Source organism: Pecten maximus, chromosome 9, assembly GCF_902652985.1.
Source record: "Pecten maximus chromosome 9, xPecMax1.1, whole genome shotgun sequence".
NCBI lineage: Eukaryota > Metazoa > Mollusca > Bivalvia > Pectinida > Pectinidae > Pecten > Pecten maximus.
The window spans coordinates 23405194-23430333 of NC_047023.1; the positions used below are offsets into that span (position 1 = coordinate 23405194).

At 38.9% G+C, this 25140-nt stretch overlaps 1 protein-coding gene and 2 long non-coding RNA genes across 3 annotated transcripts; 1 reads left to right on the plus strand and 2 right to left on the minus strand.

Moving 5' to 3' along the window:
- Positions 1-4385: 4385 nt before the first annotated feature.
- On the plus strand, positions 4386-12435 carry LOC117334337 (ribosome biogenesis protein NSA2 homolog). The gene is made up of 10 exons (XM_033893894.1): positions 4386-4498; positions 4836-4903; positions 5275-5340; positions 5802-5855; positions 6202-6352; positions 6798-6882; positions 7155-7249; positions 7772-7912; positions 11100-11151; positions 11586-12435. Exons 1-10 carry the CDS (start codon positions 4496-4498, stop codon positions 11651-11653), a joined length of 783 nt encoding a protein of 260 aa, XP_033749785.1. The 5' UTR covers positions 4386-4495; the 3' UTR covers positions 11654-12435.
- On the minus strand, positions 12240-13972 carry LOC117334339. Its single transcript, XR_004534127.1, has 3 exons — positions 13767-13972; positions 13306-13516; positions 12240-13094 (listed from the first exon to the last, which is right to left on the minus strand). It is a non-coding gene; the product is annotated as an uncharacterized LOC117334339 (long non-coding RNA).
- A 1912-nt stretch (positions 13973-15884) lies between these two features.
- Positions 15885-18329, minus strand: LOC117334338. Its single transcript, XR_004534126.1, has 2 exons — positions 18062-18329; positions 15885-16568 (listed from the first exon to the last, which is right to left on the minus strand). It is a non-coding gene; the product is annotated as an uncharacterized LOC117334338 (long non-coding RNA).
- Between the last annotated feature and the right edge of the window lie 6811 nt (positions 18330-25140).

A 25140-nucleotide genomic window follows, 5' to 3' on the forward strand; every position in this document is an offset into this window, starting at 1 on the left:
TAAATTTATGTTGTGGTTGCGTGCAAAACTACATGTCGGCAGAGACTTGGTATATACGTCTCTGATGTCGGTTATAACTACTATTAATGTCTTGTATCAAGACGGGTCAAAGCTTCAAAACATATTTTATATGATTTTATAATAAAACAAAACTTAAATAAAAACAACTGTGTATCAACAAAATGACAAAAAAAATATTTGGATACATAACTTATAGATAAATATATGAGGTAGTCGGGAGAAAGACTGTTACCTCTCAACAGGGGACCGCGATAACACAGTCCCTTAGAGCGCCAGCCAGGTACCCTCGGTTGAAGGTCCAAGGTGCGTGGTTAGACGCTCCCTACCCGTGTCGGTTTGTGTTTCACAGGAAGCGGGCCGGTTTGTGCTATCGTGGTCGTTTCCATGGGACGGGCCTCTCGCATGTTGTTCAGTAAGGTAGTTACCAACTACTACAAGGAAACCCCAATCTCAAAAGGGCCCTGGATTGTCACGGCGCAATAAACCCATCTTAACGGCATATTAAAAGAAATATGCTTATCCGTTTGTATCCGATTTCGTTCAAAAGCTAAACCGACCCATTGTTCAAAGATATTAGGAATGTTTAATTTTATGAAAAAGTGGAAGAAAATATATTTTGAGTTATGATTTCAATTAGATCAGATAAGAAAAAAATACTAATTACACATAGTATCAGATCTGATTTTAAAAGGAAATGTTGTCTGGATTTAGAAAATGCCACCATAATTCAATATATTCCATTGTGTAAAATATTAACTGTAAAATTGATTTTTCAGACAATGCGTACGTGACAGTTAAACAAATGGCGTCTGTCAAAATCAGATTCAAGTCACACTCTATGACACTTTGCATGTTTGAATAAAGCAAAAAAATCAAATCCTCAATGATCAATATCGATATGTAATCCAAAATCCAAAAGAAGAGGACTGGGCGTTATAGGGTGTGACCGAGACTATTTACATATGATTAACACCCCACCCTACCACAAACCACCTGTATATTACTTGTAGCTGCTACGATTAATACTTTTTTCTAATATGGACAAATCAATAACAGTTAAGTATATAACATTCAGTGGAAGGAATATTTCTCGCAAGATTAGGGTATAATATTGTTTATAATTGTGATGTATCCCACGCAAACTTCCACGGCTGATCATAGATAAGATAAACGGTTGAAATATTGGCGTGGTTTGTTGTGAATTACTAATAAAAGAGTCATATAATATCCTTTGTTGGCGAGTCCAAACTGTGTCTACAGAACAACGCGGATTTTCATCTCATCTTGGAACTGAATAATCCTGGAACAACCATTTATATATACAGTAGAGCCAGTGCCTATCTTCGTGTTTTCATAGTTATACAAATACAGCAAAAAATGGAGAGATGGATACTTTATTGTAGTTTTGGTAGAATGCATCTTACTTTTACGCAATGTGTTAAAACCTATATCTTAAAATACGCGGAAAATTCAACTTAAGAAAAACTAATAATTAGGTTGTATCTAATGTTCTTTATCATCTTTGAGTTTTCAGCTCATTAGCAAATATTATATATATAACAAACAACATTCAAAAATAATGCTGGAATATATTCTTTGTTCGTAATATATCGATAAGCGCATGACATTTAAAGACCATTAAGCTATTAGCCTGCTGCATTTCTGAGGTTTGAACTATATCATCACGGGATATGTGATCAACGACTGTTTCCGGTAATAAAAATGTCGCGCGTCCGTGCGCGCGCTAATATGAATACAACACGACAACTAGCTTCTCGGAAAAGCCATACAAACTACGGAACAATCTTACAAAGACATAGAAGGCATTTTACCCTACAGATTGGCAGAATTATAGGTATGATAATGAAGTAAAGTAATCTCACAGACATTGTACCATTACATTATATAGGTCTCAATAATACACCTTAGTTATAAAACACCTACTTTATACAAATAAAAACCCACGTGTTAGCTGTCTATAATGATAGATCCACGATTTCACAACTGATGAAACCACAGATTCGGTATTCGACAAAAGTTTTAATCTCAGCGAATGTGTTGAACAGGTATAATCATGCATGTTAGAGTAATCGAACGTTATAGGCTGCATTTTAAAACTGTAGTTGTAACAATTTTATTTCCCCCCGTGTCTGCTATATCACTCCTACCAACCTAACATTACGCATATGGTACCATGTCAATTTCAAAATGGCGAATGATCCATCAATTCCGTCTATCTCGAGACTACAGTATACATTAGTAAGCGAATCTACCCGGATATTGTGTCAATCGAGGAGTGTTGATACACCTCAGTTATGTAGGAGGTAGAGAACGTATGTGGTTATCTCTTTTAATATATTTTTGACTGCTTGTTCGTTCGTTTATTTTTATTTTTAATTATATCGCATGAATTCTTTTAAATAAGACGGGGTTTTGTATGTATATTTATGAATGAGTAACACCTGATATCAGATTACCATCTATAGGTACGGAATACCTATCGAAGTTCAGAGACCTTACTGTATCTGTGATGTAACTGCACTTTAGAGCCAGCTTCTGAAGTTGTAACTCGTGTTTACCCATTCTATATATATATATATATTATTTTGAGTTCGGATCCACCAGTACATTGGTGGTTCTTTATACTGTATTTTGCGTATAGGACATAAATTAAATTAACTCAGAACCTGTAACTACTCAAGTTTTTCATTCCAATTTTTATCCTGACTTTACACCCACGTAACAGCTGATTTAAGGTACCGTAAGGGAATCGAAGCAACTAGAGAAACGACACAGCTACCCAACATGCTTCAGTGTGAATGGAGGGGGAAGCAGGAACATAGAAATCACTCAGGTGGTGGGGACTATCGGGCGCAGTTTTACTATTTATTCACTATATTTATATATGAAAATATGGAATTTTTGATACATAAAAAATAATTTCCTAATATCAAATAACAGCACCGCGGAGGGGAACACAATACGCCCTCCATATGTTGTGCTACATACATCAATGAGTGAAAATTCTAAAACACTTACCTTTTAATACAACGTCAATTTTCTAACAGTTTCGGGAAAACAAGAAATCAAAAGTCTCCAAATCATTAAACACAACTTGATTTCGTGATTATAAAGCCTACCAAATCTCAAAGTTATCAATAGACAACTGTAGAAGGAAATCTCCGGACATGATTCAAATACTAAAATAACAATAAGACCATAAGTTTTTGCAAAAGTAACCGAATCAAAATTCTTTTCAATCATACACAAAACATACCACGATAACAAAGCTTACCAAGTTTCAAAGAATCGGTCAATCAATTAGGAGGTGATCTGCGGACAAAAATGCGAACAATTTTTTTTCATGACGGGCGTATTAATTAGACGGCGGTTTTATTATTTATTTGTTTATATAAAGTTTTTTTTTTTTTAATATCAATTTTTGATATAAAAAAGATTCATAAATAAATAAACTCGTTGGTAGCCTCAGATTGTACAAGGGAAACAATTAAACAACAGATTTAGTGATAGGTTGATGGACAATAAACAAAACTGTGAAAAAATGTTTCTAACGTGCACTAAGTTCAACATACCACATGTGTATTCTTAGTATCAGTACTACAATGGGGTGGGAAGTTACGGGAGGTTGACTCCCTGCATTGGTCCGACTCTCTCTTGGAATTATCTTATTATTATTTCTAGAAGGTCGCCTGAGCTATCCCCCGTGTTTCTGTCGACAGCCGCTCAAATTGCCGTTCGGTGCGTAAAAATGGACGAAGGGAAATAACCCCGACAACAAGTAGGTTAATTTTAATTATCGGTAACATTTCACCTTATAAATTTTTTTTTTTCACTCACGCTTTTACTTTAAAAAAAAGATTAACTGAATAATTTTCACTCACGTGTTTATATCCTTGATTTTTCCCATGAAAGTTCATAGCTTCTAATATAAATCGTATTCTTTATTAAAATGTGCGGTTGTTTATAACTTAATATGAGTGTGATACGGTGTTCATCGCCAACATATCTGGACAAGTATTTCTCTTCAGTGTCGACTGCTTTTTCGTGTAATGAAAATATGAGCCAATTAAAAGAAAATTGCAGCTAGTGGGGTTGTGAGCAATGTACGTATATATGAGCCGTTCGAATTCGCGGAATATCCATGAGTTTAATACACAGTAAAATAAATCACAAATTATCATTTTTCCATGGCTCGTTGATTTGGAATTACTTGCAAGTTCGTGTGTTCGATGCAATGCAAAACTAAATAAATTCAAAATGCTTGAGTACTAAATTGAAATCCGGATATATTTGCCCTACTTGAAAAACACTGGACTAGTTTAGTTTCCACTTTCCGGTCTGACTGCAAAGCACGCTTGTAACTTCCTTTTATAACGAGGTCGTGTTTATTTGCTGCACGTTATTTCACCATCAACAAAAACACGACCGAAGAACATCAAATAACCGCACAAACATGGTAAATACATGATTGCTGGCAAAATAAATATTTAATATATTTTCCATGTCCCGAAAGTTGAGTGAAATTGACATATCCGTCATATGTTAACTAAAATTATTTACCAGGCCGAGTTTCCTCTGTGCTTGACATTTTGACAAGACACATGTTGACCACGATATGTTGGGGGGGCTTTACCAAATCCTCAGCCAAGCTTTTACGTCTGGTGTTGGGGCTAGAGGAAACTCTAGGACTAATTCGCTACTGTTATCAAACATAACCAACAGACGATAAGAGAACTCATGAAGTTAAATTAGTTTTCAGTTTAAATATTTAACTGTTTCTTTCTATTTTTCAGCCTCAAAACGAACATATAGAACTACATAGAAAACGTCATGGCTACAGACTGGACTATCATGAGAGAAAGTAAGGACAGAAGTTGAATTACTATGATATCTCGATTATAAAATGTAAAATTAGTTTGTAAGTTATCCCTTTATATAATTACCATTTGACAGTATGTTTGATTATTTCTAAGTTATTGATAAGTGCGCGACAGGTTTTAATTGTAAATAGTGTACATACAAAAAAAATGTAGTGATACGGTTGCTTTCAAACTTTGCGCTAGGTGCAATTTCCTTTTAGCTCAGAGGTTGATCCCTGGTGGAGGCATACTTCTTTCTGAGTTACAAGTGTAATAGCTGTGCACCTGTCAATTATATCTCTGTTTTAGCAATACTGTTACCCTATATTTTATTATGGTATGTGTTTTAATGCACTGCTTTGATTGTAAACAGGAGGAAGAAGGAGGGGCGTCGTGCCCATGAAATGGCAGATAAGGCAAAGAAACTCAGAGGAATAAAGTGAGTTTGAAAAGTTCTCAATTACGGATGTGAATTGGAGATCAAGTTCATGGTCTACAAACAGAATATATGATGGCCATCTGTTTTCAACACCGCCTTAATCTTCAACCTGTACAGAAAAAAAACATAATTTTACATAATTTCAATTTTTCAAATATGAAAAGACTGTTCTTTATATACATTAGTTTTAAAGGATACTTTACTGGTATACCAGGTATGTTAATGATCAAGGAAAACATTTTTTTTTTGCTCCTGGCCCCAAGTCCAAGGCCAGGCCTCTAATTCATGACATTGTTATATAATACACAGGTAGCATGTGTATTGGTTGGATCAACATACACTTTCACCATAGTATGTATGGATATAAATGAAGAAACATATTGTTAACAGACAGGAAAGAATATTCTATTTGTGTCCTGTCGGGTGTGAACACACAAAACTTTTTCATTATTTTTTTTCAGAGCTAAACTACACAACAAGAAAAGACATTCAGAAAAAGTACAGATGAAGAAAACGTAAGTAAAGAATTCATGTCAAGTTAAGAATTAATGCAGAATTATCTTATGTGTAAATTTTTCCCTTTTTGATGTAGAAATTGAACAGCTATTGACATCACATTGTTAAGTATTATTGGAAAAAAGAAGTAAGTGTTTGTTAGCAAGTATCTCACAGGTGTTAAAGGATGATTAATTTTATTTTATTGTCTATTCATTACTTGAACAAAGACAGCATGTCATTTGTTTAAAATTTCTTATTGATGTTACATGTATATTGAAGGAAGATATCTGTTTCAGTACTCATATAATTTAATGAAGACATGATTCATATGGTTAACGACTATTTATATTTTAAAAAAAACAGAATTAAGATGCATGAAGAGAGAAAGACAAAACAGAAGAAGGATGATGTAGTGCCTGATGGAGCCGTCCCTGCCTACCTGCTGGACAGGGAGGGACAGAGCCGTGCTAAAGTCCTGTCTAATATGGTGAAACAAAAGAGGAAGGAAAAAGCTGTAAGTTATAGGTGTTCATCCCATGTTCCTCCAGATCACTTATAGTGATGCTGGATACGTGTAACTTGTCCTCATTTGTGTAAATCCAAAACAGATGTTGTAAGTCATCAGAGTTATTTTAAATTAGTCAAATTTGAAGCAATCACCACTAGGGACAGGAGCAAAGGGGATACTGAATCATCTCGTAATCAAGCCTGTACAAATATGGACCTAAAGGGAACATTGTTCATCCTAACTCTCTTTGTCTCTAAGAAATAGCAGAAACAAAATGAGAATTTGACAAATATATGACAGCCATTAGACTGTGAACAAAAGTATATTGTACTTACATCAATCTATCTTGGTCTACTGGTTCTCTCTGTGATGTCAAATTGTCTTGTATCATCATCTCAAGCAAGTATTTTTTCTCATAAATGAAATAACCTAAATTTCAATTTGATTTCAGGGCAAATGGGATGTGCCTATTCCAAAGGTACGAGGAGTTAGTGAAGCAGAAGTATTTAAAGTTATAAAAACAGGAAAAACAAAACGTAAGTAACAGATTTATGTAATGTCCCATAATACCAACCCACAATTGATTTTTCTTATGATATAAGCTTCTGTGTATATAATACAACATTGCTAAGTGGATTCTATTAATGTCAGTAATTAGTAATTACTTGATGTTAAACTCTGGGGTGCTATTGGGAGCAAAAAGCCATTATACTTTATAAAGAACTTTTACCACTGAGACAAATTTTATTGATAAGGTTTTCCTTTACTATAAAATAGTTTTATCAATACTGGTGTCTTTGCATTTTAGGAAAAGGGTGGAAAAGAATGGTTACAAAAGTTTGCTATGTTGGAGAAGGATTCACAAGAAAACCACCAAAGTTTGAAAGGTTTATAAGACCCATGGTAAGTTTAACTCCCAAATAGATATGGTTCTGTGATGTCTATCATTTCCCATAAATACTTTTCCAGGGAGCGATTTATTTCTGCTCTTGTGCTCTTATCTACCCCCCATTTTATACAGTCTTTTCCTGTTGTTGACGATGTATGAATTTATCCAGAGAGTATAAAATTGGAATAAGTATTACTATTTTTTGAGAAATACATCAAGTTTGTATCATAAAACTTGAAAACATATTTTGAAAGCAATTAAAAGCATCTAATTCTTTTCATTCAGAATAGATGAGACATAAATATCAGATTTTGACCTAGGTCAGCATTTTACACCGTACAAGGATATAGACAGTATTACAATCAATGCAAGTTCAAGATTACTTTTTGTAAGTTATATTGATAGCTAAGCCCTGTATGAGTCCTCTAATGGAAATAATTAAAATGAAAATTGCATATTTAATTTGGATCCTATTTCGTTCATTAAAATCTGTTTACCCTTTGTACATTATACATGTTTTATCAATATTTTTTCAGGGTTTACGGTTTAACAAAGCTCATGTTACACATCCTGAACTTAAAGCCACATTCTGTCTGCCAATCATCGGAGTAAAGAAAAATCCAACATCGACCATGTTTACCTCACTAGGAGTAATCACAAAAGGAACTGTTATAGAGGTAAGACATAACACAAAGTAAACAGATCAGTTCTATCCGACTCTGTAATGTTTTAATGTCTCTTTTGATTGCATGGCATATCACACTTAGTCTCTCCTATATGTAAAAACTGGGGTGTGGTGTTGAAATGAACCCATCTACACCAAATAGATATATTTGGAGCATTTTGTACTGGGGGAAAATGCTCTTGATTCTGTAATTAGTGCTAATTACCTGTGTTTATGAATAAAATGGGCTTATCATTACAACATATGACCTTGACACAAGTCAAGGGTCAAATGCAGCATTTCAGATGTTGCATGTTCATGTTGCAACAACTACAAGCCAGCATATACACAGTCAGAGATTATACATATGTTCTAATGGTTTCTCTGATCATGACCTTACAAATAAACTATTACAATATAAATATGGTATGAGGTTTCTGTTTTCTCAGATTACTATTATCTCAACTACCTTAACCATGTACCTGTTTTTATATGTGGGAGTATTATCGTATGGTGCTCTCCCTCCGTCCAACATAAACTTAAGTTTGCATCAAGATCTCCTACATTTAATAACTTTTTTTTTAAACTTGGTATACATTTTTAGCTCACCTGGCCCGAAGGGCCGGTGAGCTTATGCCATGGCGCAGCGTCCGGCGTCCGTCGTCCGTCGTCTGTCGTCCGTCGTCCGTCAACTTTTTCTTTAAATTGCTACTAGTCCTAAAGTATTGAATGGTTTTTCACAAAATTTGGTCAGGAACATCCTTGGGGGAAGGGGAACAGAGTTTGTATAAATTTTTACTCTGAACCCCCAGGGGCCTGAGGGGCGGGGCCAAATAGGGTTAATAGGGTTACTTTTTTAAATCGCTACTAGTCATAAAGTTATGAATGAATTTGGACCAAATTTAGTCAGGAACATCCTTGGCAGAAAGGGAACAGAGTTTGTATAAATTTTTACACTGAACCCCCAGGGGCCTGAGGGGCGGGGCCAAATAGGGGAAATAGGGTTACTCCTTTAAATCGCTACTAGTCATAAAGTTATGAATGAATTTGAACCAAATTTGATCAGGAATATCCTTGGCAGAAGGGGAACAGAGTTCGTATAAATTTTTACTCTGAACCCCCAGGGGCCTGAGGGGCGGGGTCAAATAGGGGAAATAGGGTTAATCCTTTAAATCGCTACTAGTCATAAAGTTATGAATGAATTTGGACCAAATTTGGTCAGGAACATCCTTGGCAGAAGGGGAACAGAGTTTGTATAAAGTTTTACTCTGAACCCCCAGGGGCCTGAGGGGCGGGGCCAAATAGGGGAAATAGGGTTACTCCTTTAAATTGCTACTAGTCATAAAGTTATGAACGAATTTGAACCAAATTTGGTCAGGAACATCCTTGGCAGAAGGGGAACAGAGTTTGTATCAATCTTTATTCTCAACCCCCAGGGGCCTGAGGGGCGGGGCCAAATAGGGGAAATAGGGTTACTCCTTTAAATCGCTACTAGTCCTAAAGTATTGAATAGCTTTTCACCAAATTTAGTCAGGAACATCCTTGAGGGGAGGGGGAACAGAGTTTATATGAATTTTTACTCTGTACCCCTAGGGGCCTAAGGGGCGGGGCCAAGTAGGGGAAATAGAGATTAGTCTTTTAATTGCTACTAGTCATAAAGTTTTTAATGGATTTTAACCAAATATGGTCAGGAATATTCATTGGAGAAGGGGAACCGAGTTGGTATAAATTTTTACTCTGAATCCCCAGGGGACTGAGGAGTGGCCATGGGGTCCGATAGGGAAAATAGGGGTTAATCCTTTAAATCGCTATTAATTATTAAGTTACGAATGGATTTTAACTAAATTTGGTCAGGAACATCCAGAGAGGAAGGGGGGAAAGAGTTTGTATAAATATTGATGAGGGGCCTGAGGTGCGGGGCCAAATAGGGGAAATAGAGATTCGTTTTTTAATTGCTATTTGCCATAAAGTTTTAAATGGATTGTAACCAAATTTGGTCAAGAGCATCCTTGGGAGAAGGGGAACCGAGTTTGGATAAATTTTTACTTTGTACCCTCAGGGGCCTGAGGGTCGGGGCCAAATAGGGAAAAAGGGGTTTATCCTTTAAATCGCTATTATTCATAAAGTTATGAATGGATTTGAACCAAATTTGGTCTGGAATATCCTTAGGGGAAGGGGGAAAGAGAGTTTATATAAATATTGACTCTGACCCCCAAAGGGCCTGAAGGGAGGGGCCAAATAAGGGAAATAGAGATTTGAGTTTTAAATGGATTTGAACCCAATTTGATCAGAAACATCCGTGGTGATGGGGGAACAGATTTTGCATAAATGGTTACTGTGACCCTCAATCCCATAACTATGTATAGTATCGCTGGGCATTAAGGGATAAACACAATTCTGATGTAAAAATAGGCCAAAGGGTTTTCCCCACCCTAAGGGACTTAGTTTCTTTAAACACCATTATGTTGTAAAAATAATCCATATGGTCTTTCAGAGAGTACATTTTTGTATATGTATTAACAAATTGAACATGAACATTATTTTGACATTTGGTCAAATCCAACCAGGTGAGCGATACAGGCCCCATGGGCCTCTTGTTTTAATAGTCGTTTCCCTAAAAAGAATTTTGATTTGACTTCTTTAAAATTTGCCAAAGTTAGTTCCCTTATTTCAGTATATGAGTTGTCTGGATATCTCTTGCATTTTGAAACTGATTTCTTTGAAACTTGGTAGGAGTTATAACCCTTATATAGCTGTTCCTCTGAACAGCATTTTGATTCAACCAGTTTTTTCAAAAAGTTGTTGTCCTTTCTTTATTTCAGTGCCTGATTTTTGTCCAGAGATCCTACATTTTTTGAACAATTTCTTTGATACTTGGTAGGCTTTATAGTCAAGATATCAAGTTGTGTTTAACAAGTTGGAGACTACATAAGTAACTCTTGATTACAAGTATTCCTCAAACTATTAGAAAATTAACCATTGATTTTGTAGTGAAAGGTGATGGTCATGCCACCTGATAAATACTCATGAGGTGATGCATATCTTTTTTCAATGCAAAAATAGTGTATATACACTGTAACACTATATGGCACTCGACGGGTATATATCTGCCTCACAGTCAATTGTTGTCACTTGAATTAAGACTCCAATATTCATCTATCAAACCTGAAATAATACAGAAGTGTTTCCCCTGTTTTCAGGTCAACATCAGTGAGCTTGGTCTAGTCACACAAGGAGGAAAAGTTATTTGGGGTAAGTACCAATACATCAAGTATATAATACAAGAATATGACACATACATGGAGCAATGGCTATTCCAGACTGTTTTACATACTCTTAGTTATGAAATGATGTGTAGAAATATAACTTAATTTATTGCATTGTGTAATTTAAGTGCAACTTTATTAAAACTATCAGCAGATATTCTCCAATTATCAACAGCGCTGTAGAGGTTTTATATTTTCGTGCTTGGAATTTTTCTTTTCACGTTAATGATTAACGAAGAAGTCAAGATACATGTATCATTTTCCCCTGATTTTACCATCCACAAAGATTACATATAATTAAATTTCTTGATGTTCTGAGATTTTTTGCATCCATGGCTACTATGTAAATCTGCTGTGGCAGACTAGAACTAATAGAATTTTCTGTCTGTAATTTAAAACTGGCTTTATTTTTTTTTACAGGAAAATATGCACAGGTAACCAACAATCCAGAGAATGACGGTTGTATTAACGCTGTGTTATTGGTGTAAACCGTGGGACAGGACGCGATAAAATGTACATCTGTGTGCAGTCATGATGAAGACAATTGTACCATTTGACTACAAAATTGAGACTATTATGGGCATCTAATCACACTACAGTAACTTCATTTTGGCAGGCTAAGATTTATTCAAGGAGTAATGTTGATTCTGTATTTCATGATATTATACACAAAATCTTAACAATATGCATATGATCTTGTATAAAAGTTTTTGAACTCTTCCATACAAATAAGAAATCTCATAGTCAGATATTTTGCAGTTAACCTAATATATATAAACAATGACATTAGGAACCGAAATAGTGGCCTTTATCAAGTTTTTTGTATTACACGAACAACGTATAGAGGTGGCCTTCAGGTCATATTTGACTGGACCCATATAATTTTTATTAAAGCAGAATTGGAATTGCATTTTGGAAAAATCTTGTCCTGCCATATGACAAGACATGCACGATTCAGTAAAGACCAGTCAATATCTTTAATCTTAAAGGAAAGGAAAAAGTTGAGTAGTTAACCTCATATTGTAGTTCATCATGTCGTAAACAACTCTAATTTGTGTATACTGGGATGTTGTACTTCTGAATAAAATGACGTTAATACCAGTATATACCACAATCTGTCAGAATACAGGAGGCATCTAGAGGCAAGAAGAATAGATTCGAAAGTGAAAAATATGTTTAATGTGCAGCAAATAACATTTAACATGTTGAAAACATTCAAATAAAGAGGTATTTTTCCAATAAATATATTGGAAGATTATCAAATGAAAAACCCTTGTTAATTTTTTTTTTTACTCTGTTCAAAGCTGAAATTTATCGTTTTGAAACACTGAAATTATGAGGGATGAAATGATTAGGATTGAATCTTTATCCTGTATTGCCGTCTTTTCAATAACCCAACAGTTTTGAGTTAGAGGGGTTTAAGTTAAGTAATGCCTTCTGACCACAATCACATCACCTAGAGGGGTTTAACTAATACCTTCTGACCACAATCACATCACCTAGAGGGGTTTAACTAATGCCTTCTGACCACAATCACATCACCTAGAGGGGTTTAACTGATTCTTCCTGACCACAATCACATCATCTGGAGGGGTTTAACTAATGCCTTCTGACCACAATCGCATCACCTAGAGGGGTTTAACTGATGCTGTCTGACCACAATCACATCACCTAGAGGGGTTTAACTGATTCTTCCTGACCACAATCACATCATCTGGAGGGGTTTAACTAATACCTTCTGACCACAATCACATCACCTAGAGGGGTTTAACTGATGCTGTCTGACCACAATCACATCACCTAGAGGGGTTTAACTGATGCCTTCTGACCACAATCACATCACCTAGAGGGGTTTAACTAATGCTGTCTGACCACAATCACATCACCTAGAGGGGTTTAACCGATTCTTCCTGACCACAATCACATCACCTAGAGGGGTTTAACTAATGCCTTCTGACCACAATCACATCACCTAGAGGAGTTTAACCGATTCTTCCTGACCACAATCACATCATCTGGAGGGGTTTAACTAATGCCTTCTGACCACAATCACATCACCTAGAGGGGTTTAACTAATGCCTTCTGACCACAATCACATCACCTAGAGGGGTGTAATGCCTTCTGACCACAATCACATCACCTAGAGGGGTTTAACTAATTCCTTCTGACCACAATCACATCACCTAGAGGGGTTTAACTAATTCTTCCTGACCACAATCACATCACCTAGAGGGGTTTAATGCCTTCTGACCACAATCACATCACCTAGAGGGGTTTAACCGATTCTTCCTGACCACAATCGCATCACCTAGAGGGGTTTAACTAATGCCTTCTGACCACAATCACATCACCTAGAGGGGTGTAATGCCTTCTGACCACAATCACATCACCTAGAGGGGTTTAACTAATGCCTTCTGACCACAATCGCATCACCTAGAGGGGTTTAACTGATTCTTCCTGACCACAATCGCATCACCTAGAGGGGTTTAACTGATTCTTCCTGACCACAATCGCATCATCTGGAGGGGTTTAACCGATTCTTCCTGACCACAATCACATCATCTGGAGGGGTTTAATACCTTCTGACCACAATCACATCACCTAGAGGGGTTTAACTAATGCTGTCTGACCACAATCACATCACCTAGAGGGGTTTAACTGATGCCTTCTGACCACAATCACTTCATCTGGAGGGGTTTAACTGATGCCTTCTGACCACAATCACATTACCCGAGATAACCTACTGTTAGATATACATGTATTTTTAGCCCACCATCATCAGATGGTGGGCTATTCAAATCGCCCTGCGTCCGTGGTCCATCCGTCCCTCCGTCCGTCCGTAAACAATTCTTGTTATCGCTATTTCTCAGAAAGTACTGAAGGGATCTTTCTCAAATTTCATATGTAGGTTCCCCTTGGTGACTAGTTATGCATATCGCATTTTGAGACCTATCGGAAAACAACATGGCCGACAGGCAGCCATCTTGGATTTTGACAATTGAAGTTTGTTATCGCTATTTCTCAGAAAGTACTGAAGGGATCTTTCTCAAATTTCATATGTTGGTTCACCATGGTGCCTTGTTATGCATATCGCATTTTGAGACCTATCGGAAAACAACATGGCTGACAGGCAGCAGACTTGGATTGTGACAATTGAAGTTTGTTATCGCTATTTCTCAGAAAGTACTGAAGGGATCTTTCTCAAATTTCATATGTTGGTTCCCCATGGTTCCTTGTTATGCATATCGCATTTTGAGACCTATCGGAAAACAACATGGCCGACAGGCAGCCATCTTGGATTTTGACAATTGAAGTTTGTTATCAATATTTCTCAGAAAGTACTGAAGGGATCTTTCTCAAATTCCATATGTAGGTTCCCCTTGGTGCCTAGTTATACATATTGCATTTTTAGACCAATCGAAAAACAACATGCCGACAGGCAGCCATCTTGGATTTTGACAATTGAAGTTTTTTTATCGCTATTTCTCAGAAAGTACCTAAGGGATCTTTCTCAAATTTCATATGTAGGTTCCCCTTGGTGCCTAGTTATGCATATCACATTTTGAGACCAATAGCAAAACAACATGGCCGACAGGCAGCCATCTTGGATTTTGACAATTGAAGTTTGTTATTGCTATTTCTCAGAAAGTACTGAAGGGATCTTTCTCAAATTTCATATATAGGTTCCCCTTGGTGCCTAGTTATGCATATTGCATATTGAGACCAATCGGTAAACAACATGGCTGACAGGCAGCCATCTTTGATTTTGACAATTGAAGTTTGTTATCGCTATTTATCAGAAATTGCTGAAGGGATCTTTCTGAAATTTCATTTGTGAGTTGCCCTTTGTGCATAGTTATGCATATTGGATTTTGAGACCAGTCAGAAAACAACCTGGCTGACAGGCAGCCATCTTGGATTTTGACAATTGAAGCTTGATATCGCTATTTTACAGAAGGTACTGAAGGGATCTTTCTCAAATTTCATATGTAGGTTCCCCTTGGTCCCTGGTGTTGCATTTTGGGACCAATCCGAAAACAACATGGCCGACAGACAGCCGTTATCACTAAATCTTCAATTTTATATATAGGTTCCCCTTGTTTGAAAAGTACTAGAGGGCTGTTTCTGAATTTACACAGATTAGTAAGAGGAAGGGAAAAGTAGAGAAAAGATCAATCTGACATGGAACCTATAAAGATCATTCAATGGTGGGCGCCAAGATCCCTCTGGGATCTCTTGTTAAGTGATTGTTTGAATGATTCAGGTTTACAAATGAAATGACTTCCACCCCAATATAAATATCTACATGATTGATACAGGTTTACAAATTAGTATGACCTCTTCCCTAATATAGTATTTTTTTCAAGTTAGTACAAATTCACTGTTCCATCTGTAGCACAAAGTCTGTGTACAAGATACTTAATGAACCATTCTACTTACTCCGTTTATATACTCGCACCAGTTTCATAACATCAAGTTTTACACCAGATTAGACTTAAGTGGTCAAGGTTAAACGATCAAATGTAGACTTAAGTGGTCAAGGTTAAATGATCAAATGTAGACTTAAGTGGTCAAGGTTAAATGATCAAATGTAGACTTAAGTGGTCAAGGTTAAATGATCAAATGTAGACTTAAGTGGTCAAGGTTAAACGATCAAAGGTTGTGCACTTTACTACTAATCAATATGTATTAAGTTAAAATACTTCAAACAAACAAGACTTATTAAACAACAAATTTTATTATATACAAGATCCTTACCAGAGGTTTTACCCATTTACATATTACATCTCTACCTACAAAGGTTACGAGCTTCCAGATAATAGGTCAACATAGTATTGGTGTATGTAAAAATTTAAACATACTGTAACTGGTTCAGTTCCACTCGCATGGAGGGTCTACTTGTTGGGCCTCAAGAAGAAAAGTGCTCCGAGACTTGGTCTTATTTAATACAATCTTGATTTCTATGTTATCTAGAAAATCTATGTAGAGGAAGATTCCTGACAGTCATATACAGTGTAGACTGCCATGTATAGCCTTTAGGTATGTGTTAATGTTTTTAGGGGTTAAGCATGTTTGGCTAGGAACAATGAACTAAAGTTGCCATCAATCTACAAATGCATGTTATCACAGATACCATTTCACCCTCCATTCATCAAACACAAATTAAAATCAATTTTATCATGATTCTTTGTTTTTAACAAGTCATTTCCTCCTTATTCGTCACTTCATTGTTCTGATAAAGTTCTTTGTGCCGAGACAATCTGTGTATTTCTGGGTCTTGAGATGAATCTCTTCTGCGAGAAAGCACATCAGCCAAACACAGAACAAATGATGACACAGATATAACTGCTAACATTCTTCTTGGCAAAAATGGCATCTTCTTCCTGATTTTCTACCGGAAATCTACAAACAATAAAAAAAAATGTATAAGTATATTTGTTTGAAATGTATCTCTGTATTTATAGATGCAAGTGTTTTAAAAAGCAGTCTGCATTTTCAAACACTTATCACATAACACTGACAAAAATCAGACTTCTTTAAACCAATTTCAATAATTATAACATGTAACAGTCGATATAAGATATTGGAAAACTTTTTATTGGTGACATTTGACTCATCCGACATAAAAATCCATTTATCCCAAATCTGATAGTCAGTGGGGACAGTGTAACAATTCTGAACAGTCACTTTTTAATGAATATTATCAAGGCCATTAACATTCAGTAAACTTTGTAGTTCACTGACCAAATATCATGATTCAAGTGTTTTGATGAATTTGAACCATGTGATGTTCAATATGGGTAAACTGAGGCATTCAGTAGGCCTTCGAGAGTAGGTTTTCGACTCCCCGAAGTCAGATTTGACTCTTGGGTTTGAAGATTTTTGTCTATTTGAAACATACTTTGACCCTTCAGATATCTGAGAAATGGTGATTCGACTTCTGAAATTGCTTAACATTGTAATTCTCTTAAGTCGCCAAGCAAGCTTAATCGCTGTCAATTTAATCATCAAGGTCTGTTGTCTTCTGTTTCATCATAAGTCTATTAATTAAGCAATGAGCATTTTAACCAATCGGACCCATAGAATGGGTCCAGGTTTTAGTTCCTATTAATCACCATATATCTTAATTCCATGTATTGGATAAAATCAACTTTGAATATATATATAGGTAAAAGGAAATTTCTTTTCACAATCTTCAGAGTTAAATTGAACATCAGATTTTCATCAGATTGTGACTCTGGGTCAATGTGTCTTTCCATTTACTAGTAATAGTAATAGGCATAGCAAGTTGAAAAAAAAGTGTATGCCATACACGTGTGTTACAATGGCTTTATTTCTTTATTCATTGTATGTATGAGTGATGGACAAAACAAATCTTGCCTTCATTCTTTTGGAAGTGATGGTGTCGGATTTTTTTTATTATTATTTTTTTTTTCTTTCATATCTGAATTGGTCGTTACAACTAGAGAAATGAAAAATAATTTTGCAGATCAATTTAGATGGGTGTGAAGGATTCTTCATAATCTCGTGTGGCTAATATTTTGATATTTTTCACTCGTGAAAAATATCAAAATATTAGCCCCACTCGTGAAATATATTTGGTATTACTGAAGACACTGTTAGATATCCTCTATTTATTCACCTCGACCACTGACAAATAATAAGATTAAGAGGTCCTAACTCTTTTTTTTCTTCTTTTTCTTTCTAATAACGACGTCCCTGTCGCGAGTTATAATCCAACATCCATAACGTTGAATAAGAGAACATATAAATAAAGACCGATCTTGCCAGGAACTGCGCTAAAACTAATTCATTCAAAGTGGCCAAAACTCACTGAAATCTACGACAAAACTTATACAATCAATAGCCCAGACCACTGAAATATTAATATTTACAGAGATAGAGTTACTGGAACACTCAAGGTGCTTCGGTGGTGTTGGTATCCGTCTCGCTCGTCTCCTCCTTGGCCTTTTCCTTTTTCTGGTGTGCAGCTGCTTTTTGAATAATTGGCAAATAAATATAAAATCCTCCTAACAAACCAAATATAAAAGAAAATAATTTAACACCAGTACCAACTCCTCCTCTATTTTTCCTGATCAACATTTCCCAAAGTTTCACCTTGCACGTTTAGTTATGCAGGGTTATTCAAACGCTTAAAATGGATTTTATAAAAGATGAGTCGAGTCGGCTAAGGAACCGTCCGGAATTTATCCTTGGTCCATTTGTCAAAAATTCGGTAAAGAATATGTCAAAAATTCGGTAAAGATCTGAAAAAGAAATGATATTAATCACAAATATTAATATGCTTTGGACTAAAATTTTTGCCCAGATTGAGGTTTCAATTAGGAAGTTTTGCAGAGTTTGTTACAGAGAATGTCCCAGTATACAAACCCTTGGCTGTAACAGAGCATGTCCTAGTATACAAACCCTCGGCTATTACAGAGCATGTCCCAGTATACGAACCCTCGACTGTTACAGAGCATGTCCCAATAAACAAACCCTCGGCTGTTACAGAGCTTGTCCCAGTATACAAACCCTCGACTGTTACTGAGCATCTCCCAGTATACAAACCCTCGACTGTTATACGGAGCATGTCCCAGTTTACAAGCCCTCGACTGTTACAGAGCATGTCCCAGTATATGAACCCTCGACTGTTACAGAGCATGTCCCAGTATATGAACCCTCGACTGTTACAGAGCATGTCCCAGTATACAAACTCGACTGTTACAGAGCATGTCCCAGTATACAAACCCTCGGCTGTTACAGAGCATGTCCCAGTATACAAACCCTCGACTGTTACAGAGAATGTCCCAGTATACAAACCCTTGGCTGTAACAGAGCATGTCCTAGTATACAAACCCTCGGCTATTACAGAGCATGTCCCAGTATACGAACCCTCGACTGTTACAGAGCATGTCCCAATAAACAAACCCTCGGCTGTTACAGAGCATGTCCCAGTATACAAACCCTCGACTGTTACAGAGCATGTCCCAGTATACAAACCCTCGACTGTTACAGAGCTTGTCCCAGTATACAAACCCTCGGCTGTTACAGAGCATGTCCCAGTATACAAACCCTCGGCTGTTACAGAGCATGTCCCAGTATACAAACCCTCGACTGTTACAGAGCATGTCCCAGTATACAAACCCTCGGCTGTTACAGAGCATGTCCCAGTATACAAACCGTCGACTGTTACAGAGCATTTCCCAGTATACAAACCCTCGGCTGTTACAGAGCATTTCCCATTATACAAACCCTCGGCTGTTACTGAGCATGTCCCAGTATACAAACCCTCGTCTGTTACAGAGCATGTCCCAGTATACAAACCCTCGGCTGTTACAGAGCATTTCCCATTATACAAACCCTCGGCTGTTACTGAGCATGTCCCAGTATACAAACCCTCGTCTGTTACAGAGCATGTCCCAGTATACAAACCCTCCGCTGTTACAGAGCATGTCCTAGTATACAAACCCTCGTCTGTTACAGAGCTTGTCCCAGTATACAAACCCTCCGCTGTTACAGAGCATGTCCCAGTATACAAACCCTCGGCTGTAACAGAGCATATCTCAGTATACGAACCCTCGACTATTACAGAACATGTCCCAGTAAACAAACCCTTGACTGTTACAGAGCTTGTCCCAGTATACCAACCCTCTGTTACAGAGCATTTCCCAGTATACGAACCCTCGACTATTACAGAACATGTCCCAGTATACAAACCCTCGACTGTTACGGAGCATGTCCCAGTATACAAGCCCTCGACTGTTACAGAGCATGTCCCAGTATATGAACACTCGACTGTTACAGAGCATGTCCCAGTATATGAACCCTCGACTGTTACAGAGCATGTCCCAGTATACAAACTCGACTGTTACAGAGCATGTCCCAGTATACAAACCCTCGGCTGTTACAGAGCATGTCCCAGTATATGAACCCTCGACTGTTACAGAGCATGTCCCAGTATACAAACTCGGCTGTTACAGAGCATTTCCCAGTATACGAACCCTCGACTATTACAGAACATGTCCCAGTATACAAACCCTCGACTGTTGCGGAGCATGTCCCAGTTTACAAGCCCTCGACTGTTACAGAGCATGTCCCAGTATATGAACCCTCGACTGTTACAGAGCATGTCCCAGTATATGAACCCTCGACTGTTACAGAGCATGTCCCAGTATACAAACTCGACTGTTACAGAGCATGTCCCAGTATACAAACCCTCGGCTGTTACAGAGCATGTCCCAGTATACAAACCCTCGACTGTTACAGAGAATGTCCCAGTATACAAACCCTTGGCTGTAACAGAGCATGTCCTAGTATACAAACCCTCGGCTATTACAGAGCATGTCCCAGTATACGAACCCTCGACTGTTACAGAGCATGTCCCAATAAACAAACCCTCGGCTGTTACAGAGCTTGTCCCAGTATACAAACCCTCGACTGTTACTGAGCATCTCCCAGTATACAAACCCTCGACTGTTACAGAGCATGTCCCAGTATACAAACCCTCGACTGTTACAGAGCTTGTCCCAGTATACAAACCATAGGCTGTTACAGAGCATGTCCCAGTATACAAACCCTCGGCTGTTACAGAGCATGTCCAAGTATACAAACCCTCAGCTGTTACAGAGCATGTCCCAGTATACAAACCCTCGGTTGTTACAGAGCATGTCCCAGTATACAAACCCTCGGTTGTTACAGAGCATGTCCCAGTATACAAACCCTCAGCTGTTACAGAGCATGTCCCAGTATACAAACCCTCGGCTGTTACGGAGCATGTCCCAGTATACAAACCCTCGGCTGTTACAGAGCATGTCCCAATATACAGACCCTCGGCTGTAACAGAGCATGTCCCAGTATACAAACCATCGGCTGTTACTGAGCATGTCCAACTATACAAATCCTCTGCCATTACAGAGCATGTCCCAGTATACAAACCCTCGACTGTTACAGAGCATGTCTCAGTATACAAACCATCGGCTGTTACAGAGCATGTCCCAATATACAGACCCTCGGCTGTAACAGAGCATGTCCCAGTATACAAACCATCGGCTGTTACTGAGCATGTCCAACTATACAAATCCTCTGCCATTACAGAGCATGTCCCAGTATACAAACCCTCGACTGTTACAGAGCATGTCTCAGTATACAAACCCTCGACTGTTACTGAGCATGTCCCAGTATACAAACCCTCGGCCAGTACAGAGCATGTCCAAGTATACAAACCCTCGGCTGTTACAGAGCATGTCCCAGTAAACAAACCCTCGACTGTTACAGAGCATGTCCCAGTATACAAACCCTCAGCTGTTACAGAGCATGTCCCAGTATACAACTTGACTGTTACAGAGCTTGTCCGTGTATAGAAATCCTTGGCTGTTACAGAGCTTGTCCCAGTATACAAACCCTCGGCTGTTACAGAGAATATATCCCAGTGTACAAACCCTCGGCTGTTACAGAGCTTGTCCGTTTATGGAAACCCTTGGCTGTAACAGAGCTTGTCCCAGTATACAAACCCTCGGCTGTTATAGAGCATGTCCCAGTATACAAACCCTCGGCTGTTACGGAGCATGTCCCAGTATACAAACCCTCGGCTGTTACAGGGCATGTCCCAGTATACAAACCCTCGACTGTTGCGGAGCATGTCCCAGTTTACAAGCCCTCGACTGTTACAGAGCATGTCCCAGTATATGAACCCTCGACTGTTACAGAGCATGTCCCAGTATATGAACCCTCGACTGTTACAGAGCATGTCCCAGTATACAAACTCGACTGTTACAGAGCATGTCCCAGTATACAAACCCTCGGCTGTTACAGAGCATGTCCCAGTATACAAACCCTCGACTGTTACAGAGAATGTCCCAGTATACAAACCCTTGGCTGTAACAGAGCATGTCCTAGTATACAAACCCTCGGCTATTACAGAGCATGTCCCAGTATACGAACCCTCGACTGTTACAGAGCATGTCCCAATAAACAAACCCTCGGCTGTTACAGAGCTTGTCCCAGTATACAAACCCTCGACTGTTACTGAGCATCTCCCAGTATACAAACCCTCGACTGTTACAGAGCATGTCCCAGTATACAAACCCTCGACTGTTACAGAGCTTGTCCCAGTATACAAACCCTCGGCTGTTACAGAGCATGTCCCAGTATACAAACCCTCGGCTGTTACAGAGCATGTCCCAGTATACAAACCCTCAGCTGTTACAGAGCATGTCCCAGTATACAAACCCTCGGTTGTTACAGAGCATGTCCCAGTATACAAACCCTCGGTTGTTATAGAGCATGTCCCAGTATACAAACCCTCGGCCATTACAGAGCATGTCCCAGTATACAAACCCTCGGCTGTTACAGAGCATGTCCCAGTATACAAACCCTCGGCTGTTACAGAGCATGTCCCAGTATACAGACCCTCGGCTGTAACAGAGCATGTCCCAGTATACAAACCATCGGCTGTTACTGAGCATGTCCAACTATACAAATCCTCTGCCATTACAGAGCATGTCCCAGTATACAAACCCTCGACTGTTACAGAGCATGTCTCAGTATACAAACCATCGGCTGTTACAGAGCATGTCCCAATATACAGACCCTCGGCTGTAACAGAGCATGTCCCAGTATACAAACCATCGGCTGTTACTGAGCATGTCCAACTATACAAATCCTCTGCCATTACAGAGCATGTCCCAGTATACAAACCCTCGACTGTTACAGAGCATGTCTCAGTATACAAACCCTCGACTGTTACTGAGCATGTCCCAGTATACAAACCCTCGGCCAGTACAGAGCATGTCCAAGTATACAAACCCTCGGCTGTTACAGAGCATGTCCCAGTAAACAAACCCTCGACTGTTACAGAGCATGTCCCAGTATACAAACCCTCAGCTGTTACAGAGCATGTCCCAGTATACAACTTGACTGTTACAGAGCTTGTCCGTGTATAGAAATCCTTGGCTGTTACAGAGCTTGTCCCAGTATACAAACCCTCGGCTGTTACAGAGAATATATCCCAGTGTACAAACCCTCGGCTGTTACAGAGCTTGTCCGTTTATGGAAACCCTTGGCTGTAACAGAGCTTGTCCCAGTATACAAACCCTCGGCTGTTATAGAGCATGTCCCAGTATACAAACCCTCGGCTGTTACGGAGCATGTCCCAGTATACAAACCCTCGGCTGTTACAGGGCATGTCCCAGTATACAAACCCTCGACTGTTACAGAGCATGTCCCAGTATACAAACCCTTGACTGTTACAGAGCATGTCCCAGTATACAAACCCTCGGCTGTTACAGAGCTTGTCCATGTATACAAACCCTCGGCTGTTACTGAGCATATCCCAGTATACAAACCCTTGACTGTTACAGAGCATGTCCCAATAAACAAACCCTCGGCTGTTACTGAGCATTTCCGAGTATACAAACCCTCGGTTGTTACAAAGCAATTCCCAGTATACAAACCCTCGACTGTAACAGAGCATGTCCCAGTATACAAACCCTCGGCTGTTACAGAGCATGTCCCAGTATACAAACCTTCGGCTGTTACTGAGCATGTCCCACTATACAAATCCTCTGCCATTACAGAGCATGTCCCAGTATACAAACCCTCGACTGTTACAGAGCATGTCTCGGTATAAAAACCCTCGACTGTTACTGAGCATGTCCCAGTATAAAAACCCTCGGCCAGTACAGAGCATGTCCCAGTATACAAACCCTCGACTGTTACAGAGCATGTCCCAGTATACAAACCCTCGGCTGTTACAGAGCATGTCCAAGTATACAAACCCTCGACTGTTACAGAGCTTGTCCGTGTATAGAAACCCTTGGCTGTTACAGAGCTTATCCCAGTATACAAACCCTCGGCTGTTACAGAGAATATATCCCAGTATACAAACCCTCGGCTGTTACAGAGCTTGTCCGTGTATGGAAACCCTTGGCTGTAACAGAGCATGTCCCAGTATACAAACCCTCGGCTGTTACAGAGCATGTCCCAGTATACAAACCCTCGACTGTTACAGAGCATGTCCCAGTATACAAACCTTCGACTGTTACAGAGCATGTCCCAGTATACAAACCCTCGGCATTTACAGAGCATGTCCCAGTATACAAACCCTCGGCTGTTACAGAGCATGTCCCAGTATACAAACCCTCAACTGTTACAGAGCATGTCCTAGTTTACAAACCCTCGGCTGTTACAGAGCATGTCCCAGTATACAAACCGTCGACTGTTACAGAGCTTGTCCCAGTATACAAACCCTCTGTTACAGAGCATTTCCCAGTATACGAACCCTCGACTATTACAGAACATGTTCCAGTATACAAACCCTCCGCTGTTACGGAGCATGTCCCAGTATACAAACCCTCGACTGTTACTTAGCATGTCCCAGTATACAAACCATCGGCTGTTACAGAGCATGTCCCTGTATACAAACCCTCGACTGTTACAGAGCATGTCCCAGTATACAAACCCTTGGCTGTAACAGAGCATGTCCCAGTATACAAACCCTCGGCTGTTACAGAGCATGTCCCAGTATACAAACCTTCGGCTGTTACTGAGCATGTCCCACTATACAAATCCTCTGCCATTACAGAGCATGTCCCAGTATACAAACCCTTGGCTGTTACAGAGCATGTCCCAGTAAACAAACCCTCGGCTGTTACAGAGCATGTCTCGTTATAAAAACCCTCGACTGTTACAGAGCATGTCCCAGTATACAAACCCTTGACTGTTACAGAGCATGTCCCAGTATACAAACCCTCGACTGTTACAGAGCATGTCCCAGTATACAAACCCTCGGCTGTTACAGAGCATGTCCCAGTATACAAACCCTCGGCTGTTACAGAGCATGTCCAAGTATACAAACCCTCGACTGTTACAGAGCTTGTCCGTGTATAGAAACCCTTGGCTGTTACAGAGCTTATCCCAGTATACAAACCCTCGGCTGTTACAGAGAATATATCCCAGTATACAAACCCTCGGC